The following is a 22,086-nucleotide window of genomic DNA, read 5'->3' on the forward strand; positions in this document are numbered from 1 at the left end:
TCCTACCTCAAATTCCCATACGTCTACTATACACAAGCTTGCACACTGCCAGAGCCCCCACTTCCGTTCTGTGGTCTGATTAATTTCCTGTCAGCCAACCAATTCTCTCTTCAGATACGTCAACAGTTTTTACTCACCCGAGAGTGGCCTATAGCTCTCAAACTACTCTTTCAACATAGGGTTCCTGGCAATCAACACATTTCCTTGTCCTCTCTTCCCTCTTTGAGGCAAACCAGATCAGGGTTATTTAGGTACCACGTTACTTTTAGTTTTATAAAAACATGCCTTGCTTTCCATACGGACCCTTCTTTCAGAGAACACACTGACTGATGGAAGTAGGCAGGGACCAACAGATTCCACGCCTCTAGTTCTCATCTCCCACATGCTCCAACCTTGCTAGATGCTGCCCTGCGCCAGTCCAGGGTGGCTCTAAGACAACACAGAAGTCTTACTACTCAATGTCATTACATGATTGGCTGAATTCTGGCTTTTCCATCAAGAGATGTCAAGGCCTTGCTTGACCATGTCCCCACCCTACTCTCTAACACCATACCAGAAATAACAACAATCTTGGAAGGACAGACTCTCAAAACCACTGTCCAAGTACTGCCATCAAAAAGAGTCCTGGGCTAGGGAGATGGCTAACGAGTAGCAATGTTCTCTGCACAAGTATGAAAAGCAGAGTTCACATCCACAGACTCATAGAAAAGGCCATCTGCCACCCCAGCACTGTGGCAGCAGACACACAATTGCTGAGTTTCACTGCAACCAGACTAGCTAGCTTCAGGCTCAACAAGAGACCCCATCACAAGAGACCCCGTCTCAAGAGAATAAAGTGGAGCTTGATCAAACAGGACACCCGATGTTCTCTGGCTTCTGTACACATATACATATACTACCCACACACCGTCATACACATACCTAAAATAAAAATTAAAAGGGGCGGGGAGAAACAACCAGTTATTTCCTACAGTTTCTACTTTCAGCAGATCATAGCGAAGCTGGGGGTTGGGGTGGAATTCAGTGCGGACATAATGGGCAGGGCAGGGCAGGTCTTGCTTTGGCAGCAAAAGCTGGGTCAAAAACAAAAGGCAGCCAGCTTCTGAAGGCCCCAAGAGGGCTTCTCGGCATGGCAGGTGGCTTCCAGGGCACAGCAGGCATGGCACAACTGCAGAAGCGATTGATGTAGGACATTGGCCAGGCTGGTCCATGGCTGAAGCCTTTGGTATGGCTAAGCTTGTAACCCATGGTTAAACATGCATCCTGGCACTCAAATGCAGTGTGTTCTGTCTTTATCATCACCCACACAAGTGGATACAGAACTTTCAGCAGTATAGTTTTGTTGATGGGTCTCAAAACACTTGAAATATAGCCATAGCCTGGGGCCTACCGGCATCTTCTGCCCATCCCCCCGCCCCGCACCCCCCCACACACAGAAAAGCTAAAACATGGCAATGACAAGCTTCTGGAGTACTTGCTCCAGACCCCAAGGACAAAGCTGGTCACAGAAGAACTAAGAACCAGGAGACAGCTACTCAACCCACATGCACATGGCCAGGTGAACATCTCCAGCTCCTAAAAACCAAAGAGGCCAGGCCCTGTCCCACGGCTCCTATCTGTACAGGTCTCTCTAGTCTCTAACCCAGAAAAGCCAGGCCTCCAAAGCAGACCCCTGCTTTCCCAAGGTGAGGCCCAACACAGCCTTTAAGACTTTGAAAGTTCACGTGTGATAACCCGTAGTCACTCATGAGCATAACTGCAGTATCAAAACACAGGGTTAAACACGGCAGTTGTGACTCACTTCTGAGTTAAAGAACATCCTTTAATACCTAACCAGTTGGAAAACGAAAGCCTGTAAGTATTCTCTTTTCCTCTCCCTGTTCAAACAGAGATCACACGTAGGACATAGGCACGGCCCACCAAGAAAACTGCCACAGGATTTATACTGTAACTGCCCTTATGTGTCACCCATTTAGAAAGGGGTGGGGAGAGATTATAGGTGCATGCCTATAATCCCAGTACTTGGAAAGCTGAGGGGTGGGAGAGTGGCAAATCCTAGAGTAGCCTGGGCCACTTATAAGCACTGGAGGAGGAGGAAGAGGAAGAGGAGGAGGAGGAGGAGGTGGTGGAGGAGGAGGAGGAACCAGTGGTATCTGGAGATGGCTGGTTGTTGGGCATGTGCAGGACTGGGCTGAGGCGAGAGGGTAAGGACACCCTCAACACATTGGGCTACTTGGAAAGGACACGGGTATCAACGCCAAAGTCTTCTACAAACCAAATCTCAAACAGCCTGAGTAACAAAATACACACTACTGCTAACAAATACCTACAAGTTCACATTAATACAGAGAACTAAATAAATGAAAAACAGAAACTACCTCCTTCTAGTCTATGTGTGATTGTCCCCTCCCCCAGATTGCGGTTTCTTTAGACAGAAATAATCCCATGAAGGTTCCATCTACAGACATTAGAATCAATGGCTGAATGTCTAAGAATCAGTGTCAGTAAGTTCAGTTTCACAGAATCTCCCTAAAATATACTTGCCAGCTACTATGAGAAGGACAGACATGACAGTGGAGGCTCCTGGCAGGCACGGACTCAGCCACTGAGTGATGGACAGACCCACTGACACTGCCTGGTGCTCTGTGGGAGGCCCTGAGGCGCTTTCATAGGATTCTTACCCAAAGGGCAAAACTCCAACTCTGATTGTGAGCAAACAGCAGGTAATGTCAAGCTGACTTTCTAAAGAATCAATGGGAAGTCCAAAACAGCAGTGATGAAGACCGCTGCAATGCAGACCCTGGGAGACTACGAAGCAAGCCGGCTGGGTTTCAAAGAAGCCAGCTGTTAGTACAAACGGCAGTGAGACCCACAGCGTGTCAACACTCTGCATGATGACCGGCTTCCTGATGGTCACACTGGAGTCTATACAGTTGGAGGAAGACGGGTAAAAGCTGTATGGGAATTCTTTGTACTATTTTAAACTAGTCGGAAACATAGTATTTAAAAACTTTTAATTCAAAATATGTAGCAATGGAGGTGATTTTTTGTTTTGTTTTGTAAGACAAGGGTTAAAGAAGGGGGACAGACAAATGCTTTCGGTACCTATACTCCCACTGTTGTATGGCATATACTTTGAAAAGGGGGTCCCTGAGAGATATTTCCCAGCCAGAGCCCATTTAATTTCAAAAAGGCTATGATAAAGATATATCTGTTTATTTGTGTATCAAATTGCCCTATTAACAATGTATCAAGAATATCCAATCCCCACCATTAGTTCTATTGGTGAAGGATGCAATTTAATACCCAGGCTTTAGAGCTCTGGTCCCTCAGAGCCCGGAACAATCTTCTGCAGCTACTGCAAAGGGGAAAGAACGTGCTGTTAACCGATTCAGTGTCTACTTTTCCTCAGAAGAGAGGGTGTGCCTTCTTTGGAAGGTATAGTGCCACCAGGGCAGAAGACCAAAGGCCACCGGGAGAATTGCAGTTGGCTGTTAAATGGGTGCCTGGGGGTGGGCTGGGGGGACCCAGTAAGGCACAGTTCAAAATCTACTTTGGGGGGGTGGGGGAGAAGGCAACATTTCTGTAGGCTAGGGTGGTTACAGGCTGACATCAGCAAGTTCCTGCCCATGGCAGTTTCTTACAGCTGGAAAAACCTGTTTGGACAGCCTTGGCCAGGGCTTGTTACAAAATCTGGCCATTCAAAAATGGAGCTGAAAGACAGAAGTGGCTTCCCACATGCATTGCCACAAAGCCCAGCCTGGTGCTGACTTTCTGACACCAGGCCTGGCTTTTCAGCATGGTGGTGCCTCATTGTCCCCAGCCTTTAGTCCTGGCTTGGAGGAAGGACTGTGGGCTGTTTCTGAGAGCTCTTTTCTTTCCACTCAGACTGCCCTGTTTCTCTACCAACACTGCAGAAGCAATCACTAAGCCCATAGCTAGCTTCTAGGTTCTCCAAGGGTTCAGGGTTCCTGGGATGTTCCTTTTTTTTTTTATTAGAAAGAAAATTATTTTATATGTCATTCCCAGGTCCCTCCTCCCCCCCCCCCGTCCCCCCAACTAACGCCCTACCCATCCCATATCCTTTCTGCTCCCCAGGAAGGGTGAGGCCTTCCATGGGGGGGGTCTTCAAAGTCTGTCATCTTTTTGGGGGATAGGGCCTAGACCAACCCCCTTGTGTCTAGGGCTCAGGGAGTATCCCTCTATGTGGGATGGGCTCCTAAAGTCCATTCCTATGGTAGCGATAAGTACTGATCCACTACAAGGGGCCCCATAGATTTCCAAGGTCTCCTCACTGACACCCACATTCAGGGGGTCTGGATCAGTCCCATGCTGGTTTCCCAGCTATCAGTCTGGGGACCAAGAGTTTCCTGATGTTCTGAATGGGTTATTTATTTATATTTTAGACAGGGTCTCACTACGTAGCCCTTGTTAGCCTTAAACTCAGAGCTCTGCCTCCTGAGTACAAGATTACAGGTGTGCATCACCATGCCTGGTCACTAGCTGGATTCTTTATGTACGTGTCATTTACTGCCAGCAGGGCTACTCTCCTAGATAACTGCAGGAGACCATGGGGCGGGGCAGGGCAGGATGAGATGTGGGGAGCTACAGGAGATAAGGGAGGCTGAGGGGCGGCCATCACATCCTGATACTTCACAGGGGTTGGCTGCATCTCAGGGCTCCAGGCCTCTCTGTTTCACAAATAGGACCTACGAACTGGACATCAAAACCATGTGGCACTTGTCTGTCTCACACCTCCTCAGCCAGCGTTCACCTTCTGGGCTTAGGCAACCACCCAGAACAGCTCACCTTTGTTGAAGCAGGAGGATTTTCCCTGGTGGGAAGAAGGGAACTCAGGGACAATACCTGCAGCGGACAAGAGGCTCATGGTGCCAGGCAGCTCTCTTCCTATGACTTTGCTCACAGACTTTGCTTGACAATGTAATGGCTGTGAAGCAATCAGACACCTTCTGCAGGCTCAGGGGATTTAGCTAATTGTTCATCCAAGCAGGCTGCCACTGCTTACAGGAATGCCTGGTGGCATTAGCAACATTCCTGGTTGGATTAACATGAGTCTTGAGCCAGGAGTCCACCCTGGCTAGGCAAGAGACTAGGAATAGCTGTGGAGGGGGAAAGTCCTCTGGGAGTTACACTCTGTCTGCTTCATAGGGCTCAGAGTCCTAAGGTTAGGGCACTCTGGGCCTTCCCTTGCCACAGGCTCCTTGTGCTGCGGAACAGACGGGAGGTACAACTGACTTCTGGGTCACCAAGCTACAGCACCCTTTCAAAACACTCGCACACACTTCTTTGGTTTTGCAGGCTTGCCATCCCACATCTAAAATCAATGACCAGCTTCAACTCACTTGTCATCTTTCTCATAAATATTAAGTCCAAGGGCATCAACTCCAAGCCAAAGGTCTGTTCCTTTCTTATTTTTGATTTCAAAATAGTTGATCCCATACATTTCCAGGTCCTGGGCAATCTTCAGGTATTCCAACATAGCGCTGTCCCTAATGGGAAAGAAAACATAGTTATTATGGTTAGCAGCATTCACACCCAAACACACAAGCCTCTGTAGATGCTTGGAATAAAGGGCAGCCACGTAGAGTGAGGGCGTGGCATGCAGGCAAGGTCTGGAGCACCTAAGGAAGCTAGCTAGGGAGCAGGGATGAGCTAGGCCTGCAAGCAGCTCCCTGACAGGGGCCTGTGCTACCCTGAGCCCTGTAACTTATCTGCCCTACACATTCAGGTGGAACTAACTGATTTGCTCTGGTTTCCAAGGAGACAGATTTCTTTTTATTTTCCTACCAGGGATAACCCTGTTTCTTAAATTCAGAGAGACCAGGGATTCCAACAAAGGACTCTCAGAGGCTCTTGGCACAACCCAGGATTCTGTGGCACATAGTTTCTGAGTCCCACACTGCAAGGAAGTGTACAAGGCCAGCTGCGGAGACCGGGGTCTTCATTTGAGTATCCTAAAGCCCCATGCATCTGTCCCTCCAGCTTCACGAACCTTCTCACCTGGGGCCATGCTTACAGTATGTCGTGTTGAAGGCAATAACCTTAATAAGCAAGTGAAGTGGCACCCTTGACTAGAGACAGAAAACCCCACTTCACTGGTGACCAGTGCTCCCCTCAGCTAAACGAGTGTCGGTCACAGGACTTTCCTCTGAAGGGATGGTTAGAGCTAGCATCTCAGGCTTAAACTGAGGTGCTTCTTTCCCCAGGAAAGAACACCAGGCCTCGTTTAAAACACAAACTCTAGCCAGGTGGTGGTGATGCACATCTTTAATCCCAGCACTTGGGAGGCAGAGGCAGGTGGATCTCTGTAAACTGGAGGCCAGCCTGGTCTACAAAGCTAGTTCCAGACAGCTAGGGCTGTTATGCAGAGAAACTCAGTCTCAGAAAACTAAATAAAACAAAATAAAAACTCTAAATTTCTTCTCCCCAAGGAGAACACTTGCTTGTGTTGGAGTTCACCAAGCACAAAGACCAAACACTGATCTCTCTGGAAGCTACCTGGAATCCCATGGGAAAGAAAGTTGAAAAGGCTGGCACTCACTTAAGCATTCCTCGGTGTTCTGCGTGCCACACCTGGATTCGGTCCTCCCACTGGTCCCTGGTGAGCTTGTGCTGGTCCATGACTCTAGGTTCCAAAAGGAGAGATGTGACTGTTACCTTCAAGGGCTATGAGATGTAAGCCACAGGGCCACATCTCACAGTATGTGTTCAGCCTCACACTGTTCTTTTGAATGTGACAATTATGGCGAGTTTTTGTCTTTACTTTATGGTTTTCTTTCTTAAGCATAAGCCTTTCAAAGAACCCAATCCCACTGTAAGTTTTTTTTTTAAATATTTATTTATTTATTTATTTATTTAGTTAGTTAGTTAGTTATTATGCATACAATATTCTGCCTGCAGGCCAGAAGAGGGAACCAGATCTCATTACAGATGGTTGTGAACCACCATGTGGTTGCTGGGAATTGAACTCAGGACCTCTGGAACAGCAAGCAGCCAGTGCTCTTAACCTCTGAGCCACCTCTCCAACTCCCCTACTACAAGTTTTTAAAAATTATTTTAAATGACTTTTCCTCCAAAAGGAATCTTTTTTGTCTTCATCAGTGAGTAAGGGCAGACTTAACCAGACGCCAGAGGCAAAGTTAACTAAGCAGGCAGGTCAGAAAGGGGCCTGTCCATCAGAGCCAGGAGGAAGGGACATGATAGCCCTGCTGTATCTCAGTTAATCATCAGAGGAGCCTGCTGGCTCAGGACATTGCTAAATGAGCATTTAGGAAAGAACAAGAGGCCCAGCCTAGAGGAGCTCGTGAGCTCATGAGCTCGTGACCTTGGCAGAGCTCCCTGCTCCCTCCTCCCAGGCCAGTCTTGACTCACCTCTGGGGGATCAGTCGCTCCGAGCTAAGGTACCCAGACTTGTGCATTTCCTTGTTATAATCCCCGAACTTGGCCTGCACTGCATAGGACCCCAGTAGCACCGCGGTCTCTGGCGGGCAGTAGATCTCATCACTGAGGATCCCATCCTTGACCTGGAGGAAGAACAGCTTCTGCGTGATGTCCTGGATGAGCTCCTCTGCCACGTCCTCGGGGTAGAACTTGGCCCGGAATTTGAACTGGACGGGGTTCTCCTTCCGAACTTCTTGTGCAGACACCTGTGTGACAGAAGGCAGTTCTCTGTACCAACTCCAGGCCACTCTTGAACACCAGTGACTCCAAAGTTATCACCTAAGTATTGCTGTTACCATCCGAGAGCATCCCAGGCTTGCTTCAGACTTGTTACCTTATGGAGGATGGTCTTGAGTTTGATACTCCTGCCTCTGCCTACTGAGTTCTAGGATTATGGGCATCACCCATCATGCCTGGTTTACACAGGGCTTTATGCATGCCAGGCAAGCATTCTACCAACTCAGTCCCAATCTCTAGCTCTGAAATTCATCATTGTAGCATGTGATGTAGTAAGTTGGTCCAAAGCATCTTGGCTCTGCTGGAAACCCAGCTACTGGGCTGCAGGACCACTCACCCCATCACCATTTCTTGGGACAGTGGTACCAGTCCCAAAAAACTCATTTAGGAATGACCCCATGTCCTTCCCGCTGTGACTTGCCCTCCAGCCAGCCTGTCTGTCGCTGGACCATGAACTGACCCCCATACTTCGCTGTCGATCCACTCTCCCCTCCCTTACAGTGACATGGAAAATGAGGTGGAGAGCAAGCAGAACAGGCTGACAAGGGTCTGAGAAAACACATTTAGCTGGTGCTTTCATGACTAAGAGTGGGGTTGCCCAATCTTCGGAGCAAGAAGATAATTTACTGCAGACTCAAACAAAACAGCAGGTTCTGACAATATGGTGGGTGACTCGTGATTTCTAAATGAATCTCATGTAGAGAAAAACAACAACTAAGGCCACGAGGCAGTTAACCATCACCTGCTCCAACAGGGGACCCAGGGAGGAGTGCCAAGATCTAATTCTAGTCCACATTCTCTCTTCCTGGAAGCTTGCAGCCTCTGTCTATAAAAGTCTTTACACAATAACAAGGAAGAAAAAGACAACAAAGATATAGTTGAGACAACTCTGGCTTTGATAGCCTCAGAGGGGATCATCTCCCAGCTAATAACAAATGGTTAACTCCAACTCACCTTTTTGTCAAGTTTCAACCAGGTAGGAAATCCTTTATTGTCCACATACTGGAGGCCAAAGTACCACACCTCCCGGAGGCCAATAGTCTTTACTACCTGTGAAAGAGCAAGAGGCGCACCATGAGAAACACTCTCACACAGGCAACAGCAGCCAGCGGTGACCCCATGTGCTCAGCAGTCCCCAGAGACTGGGACTCTGCTTGGTACAACAGAGTTCAACCTCTGACTCACAGATGTCACGTCAAAGCACAAGTGACACATTTTAGCCCAAATTTGACCAGATTCAAGGTTATCTGTAAGTTTTGCCAACCCTACCCCTTTACTACAGGCTGTGGTGAGCACACAGAACTAACAGTCCACCTCCAGGAATGTCCAGGCACACTGTCCTGCATCACGATGCTCAGGTGAGAGAAGGTTGGAAATAATCAACACAACAAGTGGTCCATGGAAGTAACCACACATAGACACAGACACACACACACACACACACAGTCACAGACAGACATAGACATAGACACAGACACAGACACACACACACAGACAGACATGGACACACACCCACACAGAGACATAGACACACACACACACACACAGAAATAGACACAGACACACACGACACACCCAGACACAGACACACAGACACACAGACACACACACAGACACACACAAACTAAGTCCCAAATCTCAGATGTTGTAATTTTAAATGCCACAACAGGGAACATTAAACCTTAAAAAAAAAAAAAGTTACCGTTCTTCTCCTAAGAGATCCTTTCATGTTTCAAGTGACACACTAGACTGACTAAACACACTAGAAACTATATAGAAAGCCAGGTGCTGATGGTACACACCAAATCCCAGCTTTCAGGGGTGCAAGGCAGGAAGGGTGAGAGTTAGAGACCACCACAGGCTACATAGTAAGGTGTCTCATCTCCCCTAAAAAGAGAAACCATATAGACAGGGCAACAAGGAACCCTGGCTGCGTCTGTCCCCTTCTTCTGTAGAGAAGCAGATGCTTGCTAGCACTTCAGAGTCTCTGCTTAGTAACTGCTACGGGCCTCTCTGCTCATTTTCTCCCTCTACTCACCCCACAAAACAGTAGGGTGCAAGATTTTGCCATGGGATGGCGTGAAGGAAGCCTGGCTGCTTCCACACACTCTGCTCCAAAGACTTTGTGAAGCCCGTACCCTTGTGCTGGTGCGCAAGGGTTCTATGTCCACCCCTGGTGACTTCCTACTCTCCACAAACCAGCACCTTATCATCCGAGGTGACATGGGGTTACACAACAGAGCCCTACACATGCCAACAAGCAGGTGTTGGCTCTAATCCACCCTTTCCACTTCATCCACCCAACTGCAGCCCCAGTCTGGTCCTGAGCAGCCAGTGAGAACTTCCTGTCCATTCGACCTCCCTCTCCAGGGCTCCAGGCTTCCACTGACTTCCAAGGCCACCACTCAAGAGTCCCCTCTTGCATTTGTGTGGATGGACATGTGAGTGTGCAAGCATCCCGTGTAGCCACCGCCAAGTGGAAAGCTGCCCCATTGCCCTGACCTGCCACTCCCTCCCTACTGTTCCCAATGAATGGTCTTTGGTGGTTTTATTTTAAAGCTTGGGCTTCCCCTCAAGGCATGTTAAACAATCTTCCCTCGCTATTTTTTGGTCTCTCAGTTTCTGTCCTCTTCATCTCCCTGCTTTGAGTCCACAGTAGAGGGTCAGAAGGATCTATTGGAACTGCATCACTGAGACCGTTGGTACATTCTGAAACCACCCCATAGGTCATAGGTCCTCCTACAAGGGAATCCCACACTCCCACAAAGCCACCAGTTTCCACTGCCTTCAAGGTCCTATGATTCACCTCTTGGCTTCACCCACACAAGTGTCTCGGCAGCCTGGGGTTGACCCTCACCTCTGCCTCGGGAAGGGTTTGGATGACAGGCTTATGACACAAGGACAGGGGTGCCTGTTTCAGTCAACCAGGCTGACATGCTGTGTACCATTCACACCCCCCCCCCCAGCCCCCTTCCCCACAGAACATCAATCCCAGTTCTTGCTCCACATGGTTCTCCAGCTAGAGCCCAGTAGAGAGAAGAGGGAAAAGGCCACTGCAGAAGCAGGGTAGTGGGGTGCTGTCACAGGGGTGCTGGCATGCCCATGGTCTCTTTTGCTTGGCTCCATCAGGCTGGAGGGTATGGGTTGGGGACAAGCCTCCTTCCTTGAATCTGTAACTATGGTCTCATTTCTCCTCTCTCACTACAGTTTCCTGCTCTGTTTTGAAAGCAATTTAGATTGCGGGCCCACCAATCATTTGCCAGTAAGGAAGAGGGTACTCGAGAGCCAAAACTGATCAAGCTAGGGTCCTGGACACGATGCCAGACAGCACTCGGTGGCTATGTCTAAAGGTCAGGGGTGACCTTTAGATTTCATCCTGAGTCTAGCCTCACCCCAAAATATAAAGTATCTTAAATCTTACTAGAAGAGAGCCACCTTCAAACAATGGTGAGTGGCAAGCAGCCCTGCAAAACAGGTCTGGGCACGTCCTGGCACCCAGGGTTCTGCTGCAGGCAAGAGCCACCTGGCAGGCACTAAGTACCCTGTGCTCACTTCCAGAGAAGATTGCGTGGAGCATGGGCAGCAGTGCAGAAATTCCCTCCCCGGGGTTCCTCAGCACCAACATTCATTTTCAGGCTTGGACCTTGAATGCAGAATGGCAGTGGGGTCGCTTGGGCCGGCCAGCTCCTCGATCGGGTGCGTGACTTGTCTATGCTCTGGCCTTGTGCCCCAGACCCTTGTCTGCTCTCTAGAGTTTGCTCTCATTTATCTCTGCCATTCACCTCAGGATTCAGGAGGCACAAGGACATAGACGCATCTGCCTTGCTACTTCCAGACTAGGCCCGTGCAGACCCCGCTGAGAGCCCGGAGGCCAAGGGTGAGCTGCTGGCCAGAACCCAGGCATCTTCAGCACATCCCCCACCACTGTTTGGGTCCATTTAGTCTATGAAGTTGGGCGGAGAACAAAGAGGCAAGGAGGGTTTTGGTTTTCCAAGACCTGCCACAAGATGGGAACAAGAGGTGCCCATTCTCTCCGTTACGTGTCATGTTAGAACATTCTGGAAAAGCTACTTTCCAAAAACAAGTGTAATGCAGTGAAACTGCCCATTGGAGCTGGCTACCTGCAGTGTTTTGTTAAGAAACAGAACACAGGATAGTCTGTTTCCTCACAAAAGCAAGAGGGACCACAGGGCTGAACCACTTAGAACCATTCCAGGTCAGATGGGCTCTAGCACAACCATGTCACGGTGCTCACGTTGGCAAAGCCACTTCTGTCTCAACAGCAGAAGAGGATTCTAAATGAAGCAGAGGCGGCCAGCTATGGCCCGGATGCCAAATCTAGCCTGCTAACTACCCGTGTGGCCTACAAGGTAAGAATTTTTTTTAAGGTTCAGGAAATCCCTTTAAAAATGTGGTGCCCCACATCATTTTTATCTGAAAAAGGTCATTGTGCTCACAATTCATGGATTTGTGGCCACTTTTTGGTAATAGTGGAAAGAATGAGCAGTTATGACACAGACCACATTGTCTTTAAACCTAAAAGAGTGACTATCTGTCCCCTCTGCAGAGAGCTCGCTGACTAGTGACACACAGCTGTTAAACAACACTAAATGATGTTTTCTAGCCCACTTTGGGAAGGGCTGAACCATTTAACAAAATTGCATTTGGAGCAGTGTTGCTATGGTAAACCCCAACGTCTAGGGAGTATTATCAACTAATAGCTACTTAACAAAAAGATCCGACTTAATGGGTGATTCCGAGCTCAACTTTCTCAAAGGCCCTTTTCATCTGCTACCTGGAGTGAACAAAACACAATAATCTGCTTAGAAGACAGAAGGTTTGGTCCCTTACAGACTTCTCCAAAGTGGTCAACAACCCTTGCCAATGTTGGAGACTCACAAGACTGACCTGATCAAAAAGCTGTTTCCCGGTGGTGTTTGGCTGGATGGCAAACTCCAGCTCTGCATCCATGGTGGTCACCCGGACGTTGACCTGGAAAAGAGGAAGAGAAACCTGAATTTCCCTGTGCCTTCTTCCCCTGTAGCCCCCTGGACTACAAAAACCAAGAAGGGGGAGGAGGAGGGAAAAAAAAAAACAAAAGGTTTGCAATAAAGTGCAATAATGTTTAAGACTGGATAAACCAAGGGCTGCTCTAACATACATTCCAGATGCTGGGAGCATCGCTGGCTGGCATCACTAGTACCCAGGAGAAAGGCATCATTCTCCAGACTTGAAAAAAAAAGTCTCCCCACATCTACAAGCTGAAGAACTAGAATTGACTGCAAAAAAACTTCAATTTATACTTCCTGATAATAATACTCTTTTTTTAATTAAAGGGGAGGGCATCAGGAAAACATAAACTAAACAAACATCCCAACACTAGGTCGGCAGAGCTTCAGCAACCACATACAGGAAGAGCAGGCTGGATCTGCAGACCATTTGGGATCAGGGCGTTCTAAACTTGGGCATTCAGAAGAGGTCATCTTCAGAGCCAAAGGCAATGATTACCATAAAGAGATACTATACGGGTGGTGGAGACGGCTCAGTGGATAGAGTGCTTGACATAAAGTATGGGGACCAGAGTTTGGTACCCAGACTAGCTGGAATTGGAGAGCTTGGAGTTCCATCAGAGACCCTGCCTTGATAAATAGAGTGGACAGCAATCAAGGAAGACTACCAACATGGCCCTCAGGCCTTAGCAGGAACACACACACATGCGCCCACATTTGCAAATACACTTACGCATGTGTATGCACACGCACAGTTGATATCAGCTGTTCTGGAAACTACACGAAACACAGTTATTAGAAATTTAAAATATAATACCAATCTCCTCTTTGAGGCTTTTTTGAGATAGTCTCACCAGACAGAAAGTAATGTAAACTAGGCTGGCCTCTAACTCATGGGAACTCACTATGTAGACCAGGCTGGCCTCTAACTCATGGACAATCCCTGCTGCCTCAGCCAGGACTATAGGCATGTGTGACCACACCAGCTATGTGCTATCTTAGGGTTCTGATTAGGTTTTATTCCAGTTGTACTGCAGGCAACTCAGAAGGTAAGCAAGCAGCTTTGTAAGTGCCTCTGCTGGTGTAGGCTACCATCGCTCAGTTGAGTGTAGAAAGTGAACTGCTTAAGCTTGCTCAGGTCTGTGTGACTTGGAGAATCCATCCCTTCCACTGCAGGGGCCTCATTGTCACAGCTGCAGCAAAACAAGATTTCCCTCCACTGGCCCTATCCAAAGGGACAATCCCCAGGTCTGACTAGGCATACACAAGGCTTTTAAGAATCCTTCCTAAACTAGGAGTGATGGTGCATGCCTTTAATCCTGGCACTCAGGAGACAGGCAGATCTCAGTGAGGTCAAGGCCAGCCTGGTCTACAGAGTGAGTTCTAAGACAGCTAGGGCTACACAGAGAAACCCTGTCTCTAAAAACCACAACAAAACCAAAGCAAAAGACCAACAGAAGAGTCCTCTCTAAAGGTGCCAAGTCAATATCAACACACGTACAGATTCATATACAGTGCCGTCTCCACAATCTCGATACAGGTGTGCCGTCGCAACCATCACCAACAGACCTTGTTGCCCATGGTGCACTGCTCTCAGCAGTTATGGCCCACCAATGTCTCTGTTGAAGGTGATGCTGGCATCTGGACAGCACGGTGATCATTCTACAAGACCATTCCAAGCACCGAAGATGCCTTCAGTATCCCTCGGAGCCAGTTCCTAAGCACATGTGTTCCAAGTCACTGGACACCTAAAAGCACCAATCCCCAACCACACATTTCCAAAACAAGGCACACACTGAGCTATTTATTCCATGTTTAGAAAGACCAGTAGGATTGTTTGCAGTTTATAAATCTTTAATGTGTTGCAATGCAGCTCAAACGTCCATCGAAATCTAAGTGCAGCCTTTAATAACATAACAGAATTGTTCACATCCACATTATGGGAGCCCAAGAGAAATCAGGCTTCAACAACTGAGGATACCCCAGCTTCCCTTCTGTGTTCTCCTGATGCTGGGTTTGCATGGTAAATGAGGGTTTCTAATGAACTCAGAGGATTTGGTGCCTGAATGGCAACAATGGCATAGAAATAAAGAACTAAATGGTCCCGTTGACAGGAGGATGGTCCACAAAGAACTTAACTGACTCACAACTCCAAACTGCACACAAAGACTGGAGAGCAGAGGGCCTGTGGCAGTTCTCATTGTCTGGGTAATTTACATCTCACACTTGTCAAGGGTAATGCTGAAGTGGGATGCAGCTCAGAGCTCTTACTACTTGGGGGTCCTAGATATGCACCCCAGAATTGCCAATATTGACTTATCTTGACAAGAGATAGCTCAGCAGGTAAAGGTAGCCACCACTAAGGCCAACCTGAATTTGAGCTCCCAGACTCACATGGTGGAAGGAGAGAATAACTCTCTCAATGTGTCCTCTGACCTCCTCATGCATACCAGTGGCATATATACACTCTCCCTGCCTCAACAAATAAGTAAATGCAATTTAAAATTAACTTAATTTTAATTAATTAAATTTAATTTCAAAATCCTTTTTAAAGGTTATCTTGGACACAAGCCAAGTTAGCACAGTATTGACAATATCCAAGCCCCTTGAAGAAAGTGAGTTTCTAATAAATGCGGGTATGTTTCACACTGATCCTATTTAGTGGCCCTGGCAGCAGCACAACTTAGGTGAATGACTTTGGTGGAAGGGCCAGTTTCTCATTTACTGCCAGTATATGGTGCAAGGTTTTCTTTAAACCAAACCACCTGAAAATGAAAATGGGAATGAGCTAAAATTTTATGTCTAAAAAATAAGGATGAAATGAGCCAGTAAAAATTAAATTTAAACAAAGCTTTGTGGTTTTGTTTTTGCTTTTAATGAAAAGCAACTAGCATTTCACAAGGATTCATGGAACCACTCAGCCACACTTTATTACGGATCAGGATTGAATGGTGGCCTGGTCAACACTGACCCCACCCACCCTTTGCTTAATCAATCTTTTCAAAGCATTCTTACTCTAGGTCAGCTCAGCTTAAACCTACTGTTCCCAGAATTGATGAGATTAACCTGCCTGGCCCCACTGTCGGGTACCTCCCATGTCCTGGGCTCATTCAGGATGCATAGGCATCTGAGGGCACCATGAACAGAGAGCAGCCATCCCCCAACCCCCTCAGTGGTCTGCCCCTTCCTCTCCCTTGGGTGGGTTCCATCAGCTTCCTTGGAACTGCTTTTTAAAAGCCCACCTGTCAGTCTCAAGAATCGAGAACCTGTATCTTCCTTTTGTTATTTTGAGACAAGTCTGGGTTATATATAGCCTAGGTTAGTCTAGAACTCATGATCCTCCTGCCTTGATCCCCAGAGTGCTGGGGGTTACAGGTGTGCACCACCACATCTGGCTCAGGGATTCATATTTCTTAAAACCAAGTGAAGACTTTCTGAGGGCAGGCCAAATGCAGGCATTACTGGGACACTGGCAGGAATGAAGGTGTTGCCAGGCAGTGACGTACACTTAATCCCAGCACTCGGGAGGCAGAGGCAGAAGGATCTAAATTCAAGGCCAGCTGTCTATAGAGCAAGTTCCAGGACAGCCAAGACTACACAGAGAAACCCTGTCCCAGAAATCAAATAAAGCATAAAATAAAATAAAAAGAGGTGTCAAGGACCAGGTCCTTTAGCCCAGAGCAAAAGATGCTCTGCCCTTGGGCCTCAGTCACCTGACCCTCCAAAGGCTGGTCCTGGGTCCTGCCTCCTACTCAGGTCTGAAGGTCTAGATTCAGGCTACATGGGTGTTCTCAGCTGGCTGGGGCTGACCCAGAGAGGTATGGGGTCTGTCCAGAGACAAGGGAACTGAGGGCATTCGGATGGAACGCAGGACAGCCAATCACATCACCTGACCACAGGGAAGAAAATAACGATAGAGGCTAGTAACAAGCAGCCAGGGGGACATGTTCATGGACACCTACTTCAATTTTCAGGATGACCTTGCTGGGCAGTGCAGGCTGAACTGCTTCTGTGCCTCGGAGATTAAAGACCTAGCCACCCAACCTGGCTTTGTTTTGAATAAACCAGCAGCAGCTACTCTGTTTAAAGCAAAATAAACCAGCCTCCCCTTTGCTGGTTCCTCAATCACGGGACAAGAAGGTCAGAATCTTTTTCTCTGTCCCTCCACCCCCCAGTTGTACTGGTATAGAAGTCTGAACAATGTCTTGTGCATCTTCTGGCCATGCCAGTGGCTGTGTGGTTCTCTAGAGAGTTGTGTGACTTTTAAAGAGACTGGGAAGACATGGGGAGGGGGCCATGTCCCAAGGCCATGTGACTGTGGAGTAACTTTCTTGTTCCTTTTGTTTAGCTGAGGCAAACTGAAATTCCATGGCTGCCCAGGCTAGAATTCCCAGGCTCTATTGCCCAGGGGCATCTCAAAGGTGCAGGATTTTTTTCAGAGTGCACTTTGAAAAACACAATTTCTGGTCAGTTTAATTATCAAAATGTGATCTAAAATGTCTTCTCGGGGTCTAAGGGAATAGCAGAGGGACTTGACAGTGAAACCTTGTACCATCTATCCTATCTCTCCCATGTGTAATTGCCGGGTTTGACTTATGTCAAATTATCTCCTGGCTCTTCTCTGACCTTGGTAAATCAATCTTGTTGCTCAAGTTTCCTTTGGGTAATGTCACTGAGAGGGTTGAACTTAGCTTAAGATAAGTGAGTTTCTCACTCACTTTGGTTTTGTTTGTTTGTTTTGTTTTGAGACAGGGTCTCTCTATTATGTAACCCTGGCTGCCTAGAACTTGATTTGTAGACCAGGCTGGCCTCAAACTCACAGAGATCCTCCTGCCTCTGCCTCCTGAGTGCTGGGATTAAAGGTGTGCGCCACCATGGCCGGTTTCTACACTCACTTTTATGGAGCGAGTGCAAACACGTCAATACAAGCTCTGACACAGGGATACATTCTAGACTGACCCCTCCACAGACACGTGACACAGCCTTCAAGGAGCAGCCTGAACATCACCACATGACTACAGGTGAAACATCTCCAGTGACTTTTCCTCTATATTCAAGTAACAGGAATGCCATAGGAAAGAAAGGAAATTCAAAGTGGCATTTGAATGTCTGGATTTCAGGCAGGGTCTGGTGGTGAGACAACACCCAGTTATCACAGCTGCCTGGGATCAGCGCTCAGTCTGGGCCCAAGATTGTGCTGAGAGAGCCCAGCCTTCCTTATCAGTGCAAACGTCAGTGCTGACTTCCATCATTCCAGCCAGGAGTGCCACTTCAGCAGCTTCTAACAACCGTCATGCACTTGCCTAGGACCTTTTACCTGCTTGGGAATGCTCAGAACAGGAAGTGGACAGAGAACATTCTCCCACAGAGGCAGGGAGGATGGGGGTGTCACAGATGATGCCTGTTTCAGGCTACTTGACTGGATAATTGAGCCAAGTCTATATTTTCATTTTCAGGTTGAGTCGGTGCTTTTTTTAAGAGCTTTGAGGAAGTATAATTTACATGCTGTAAAAATTAACCCATTTGCAATGAGAAATCTGGGATTTCCATCATTCATGGAATTACACACAAACATTGTTGTCAAGTTTTAGACTGTGTGTGTATGTGTGTGTGTGTGTGTGTGTGTGTGTGTGTATGTGAGAGAGAGAGAGAGGGGGAGAGAGAGAGAGAGAGAGAGAGAGAGAGAGAGAGAGAGTATTGCTACACAGCACAGCTGGCCTCTGCTCATAGTCAAGGATTCCCGGTGTGCACTGCCATACCCAGCTGGTTTCAGAATGTTCTCAACCACCTCAAAATGAAACATGACGCCTACTAGCATCACCCCCCATTATTCTCAACCCCCAAACCTTGTTGACCAATAACCTACTATTTGGCTCTATGATTGCCTATTCTGGGCATGTCAGGTAGATGACACCTCCTGTCGTCTATCTTACCACGTTCTCAAGATCGTCTCTGTTGTGCATGTATCAGTCTTCATCCCCTTTTATTGTCAGATGGTGTTCCACTGTATGGACACATCCCTTTCTCAACCCCCCTGAGGAATTACTGGGTAAGCATTTTATTTGTTAGTTTGCTCCCTGTTGATTGCAAACAGGACAGCTAAAAAGCACCGTCACTCAAGCCAGACCATGTATGGTCAGCTTGCTGGAATAAAGATGAAAGGAGACTGTTTTCAAGAACTAAAACATTTAATTAAGCTTACTTTGTTTGAGTTTTAGATGAAAATATTCCGTGTTCTTGGGAAGGCAGGACTAGCTATCAAACAAATTGGCCTGACCAAGCAGCATATAACTCCACTCCATTCCCACCTCACTTTGTCCTTGGTGGAGGCGGCAGGGTCAGCCCTTGGGACTGGGTGGCTACTGAGCTGTGAGCTGGTAAGCTGTAGTCTGTCCCTCCAGGGCAGAAGAGAGAGACAGGGTCTCCCTGGGTCCTGCTTCTCCCTAGACAGAGGCAGGAACCCAGAGCCCCCCTCCAATGATACTGATCACACACCACTCTTTTTTTTTTTTTTAAAGATTTTATTTATTTATTTATTTACTTTTATTATATTTATTTACTTATTATGTATACAACATTCTGCTTCCATGTATATCTGCACACCAGAAGAGGGCACCAGATCTCATAACGGATGGTTGTGAGCCACCATGTGGTTGCTGGGAATTGACTCAAGACCTCTGGAAGAGCAGTCGGCGCTCTTAACCTCTGAGCCACCTCTCCAGCCCCCCACACCACTCTATATTAACAGATTTCCCACCCCTAAGGACCTGCCCCCGTCCTGCTGAGGAAACATGCAGAAACACACTGTCTATGGTGTCTGACTTAAGGAGGAAACCCAAGCCACAAGTTTTCTTGATGGTCTAAGAAATGTAGCCAGCTTCACCTGGATACTAACCTTGGCATTCCTCTGGGATGTAAGCCACATTGTAGCATGAATTAGCTCAACAAATGAAGCACTTGCTTCCTAGGCCTGGGGGTGGACAGGGCTGTAAGTGAACTTACTATGCCAAGCTGAGGGGTAGGGGTGTCAATGACAACATGTGCTCAAGGGAAAGAGTCTGACATGGTGGAGGCTGCAACTCCTTCAGCTGGGATTAAGCACCTGCTAACCATGATCTACATGGAAATCACTGGCAGGAGTTTGTGTCAAGGACTAGAAAGGACCAGAATTCTGAGGAGTAGGACATGGGCTCCTCTGTCTCTGCAAATGCAATGTCATCTGATGTCATCTCCTAAGACCCAGTGGCCACTCTGCATAGATGCTGGCTAACAAATAACCAAATTGTGTAAAACGTTACCAGTAACACTTAGCAAATCTTAACCACCTCCCATGGAAAGACAGACTTCGAAACTCTGCCAAGGTGGGCAGACTACAGCCCACAGCTTCTGTGGCTTACTGTTGGGATTTTTCTTCTGAAGTTCTCCTTCTACATACAAGTCCCTTTGGAAGCTGTCACAGCAACAACTAATTAAAATTTTTAATTTATTGTCATTATGTGTGCCTAGACCCACCAGTGTCACAGGACCACTGTGAAGCTGGCTCTCCCTACCCACCTTATGTAAGCTCCAGGGGGTGATCTCGAATGGCAAAGTTCCTGCACAGGCTTTACCTGCTGAGTTTCCCCCCCCACCCCTGGCCAATTGTTAAGATAGCTGTTTCCATCTGTAACAACATGGCTGCCTACATCTGCCTGGGACTAACTAACTATTGTTTATATATGCCTAAGGTCTATAAAATTGCTGCAATGGCAACTCCCAGGATAGTGTTTTATATTGTTACTATTTCTAGAAAGCAATTATGTAATGGACTCCCCCCCCCACTTAACTCCACAAAGCTACCCCTTCTTTTGGAGAGGGCCAAAGCAAGAACTACTACGCAGAATCAAAGTTGACCAAAATATCACAAGTGTTGCAGAGAGAAGTCCCACAACAGGGGGTCCCTAAGACAGACCTGTTTAAGAACTTCGTACTTGTTACAGTGTTCTCACAGGCTTGTCCAGCAAGCACTGGCCATGTGGTTCTTTCCCAAAACTCTACCCACAGCCAGAGCTGAACCCGGATATTCAAAGGCAGGCTGGTATCCATCAAAGCTCTCGCTCTTCCAGCCAGGCGACCTGAGCATGCCTGTTCATGCGTGGGCAAGGTGGAAACAGCAGGACTGATGCACCAGTCCAGATGAGATAACCCCTAGGAGAATCTGCAGTCCACTGATAAAGATGAGCACAACTTCGGGTCATTCATACCAAGCTGTAAGTCAGCCCTGTTCATCGTGTCATACTGCCCTCCCCAAGAGTGTAAAGCACTTAGGAAATCGGTCACATGCCAAAGGAAGCTCAGCCTTGGGTTAATTGCTGCAAATCTGTCCGTAAGGCAAGCGGTAAGATCTGCGTGCATCACTGTCGCTAGCAGAGCAAGGCAGAAGGCATCTGACTCTAGGGTGCATGTCCTCAGAATAATAAAATTCCATATGATGATACAATACCAGATATGTATCTTTTATTGCCTAAGTAATAACAATAACAGAGTCCACTTGTCACTCAACCAGAGAGCTGCTCCCCTGAGGTCAAAGTGCTGGTCTGTGGTCCTTCTGTCTCTCTAACTTTCCCAGAAACCATGAGTGCCAGTCACACCGTTCACAGAAATATCAAGTCACTGAGACCTGGTGGCAACATCTGGATCATAAGCCAGGGTCAGCAATTCCACTGAAGACTGTTCTTGGGGGCATTTGTGGCTCCCTAGCAATAAGGCCAAGCAGCAGGGGACTTCATGCTGGGCTGTATGTGGAACAAGCAAATTCCTGGTGGCAGCACAGATTGAGACTAACCGGCCACCAGGCTGATATTAGCATCATCCTGGCTAGCGTTTGCCCCAGCACTAATCACAAGTGAAAAGTGGTGGCCACAGAGGTCAGAGCTAAAGGAGCCAGCTTGACTGCATGAAGAAGCAAGCCGTTCTCTCCTCTCCCAGTTCACTGCTCTTCCTCGGTGTCTAGAAAATGTCAGTGCAAACTCTAAATCCAGTAAGAGTCTAAAGCCATCATTTAACTTTAAATCACAAGCATGTCTGGCACAATGCAGGTTGCCAAATTTAAGTTTTTTTCGAGATTCACAACTGTCTACAAACACCTTCTACCTGTACCCTGGGATATGTGGATACTTAAAGCACATTTCAACACAACTAGGATCTCTCTCTCTCTCTCTCTCTCTCACACACACACACACACACTTAGTGTAAAGCATAAGTCATGCCTTGTACACCCCTGGTGTGTGCAGCCAGCCTGATGTGGCTTCCCAGAAAGCAAATGGCAGATCCACATGTCGCCTTACAGATGCCAAATATGCTTTAAGGAACTCCATAGGTATAACTTTTTTTTTTTTTT

General features: G+C 47.5%; 1 protein-coding gene and 1 non-coding gene across 2 annotated transcripts in view; both read right to left on the minus strand.

The window, feature by feature from the left end:
• Positions 1–22,086, minus strand: part of Ezr (ezrin) — a 42,650-nt gene that overhangs the window by 8,881 nt on the left and 11,683 nt on the right. The window contains exons 2-6 of the mRNA XM_027401082.2: positions 12,607–12,690; positions 8,653–8,748; positions 7,393–7,667; positions 6,563–6,646; positions 5,364–5,510 (exon numbers count right to left, since the gene is read on the minus strand). Coding sequence (XP_027256883.1) covers positions 5,364–5,510; positions 6,563–6,646; positions 7,393–7,667; positions 8,653–8,748; positions 12,607–12,690 — 686 coding nt within the window. The remainder of the gene's footprint in view (positions 1–5,363; positions 5,511–6,562; positions 6,647–7,392; positions 7,668–8,652; positions 8,749–12,606; positions 12,691–22,086) is intronic.
• On the minus strand, positions 10,310–10,394 carry LOC113834109. Its single transcript, XR_003482408.1, has one exon. It is a non-coding gene; the product is annotated as a small nucleolar RNA SNORD62 (small nucleolar RNA).

This window comes from Cricetulus griseus, chromosome 2 (assembly GCF_003668045.3).
Source record: "Cricetulus griseus strain 17A/GY chromosome 2, alternate assembly CriGri-PICRH-1.0, whole genome shotgun sequence".
Taxonomy (NCBI): domain Eukaryota; kingdom Metazoa; phylum Chordata; class Mammalia; order Rodentia; family Cricetidae; genus Cricetulus; species Cricetulus griseus.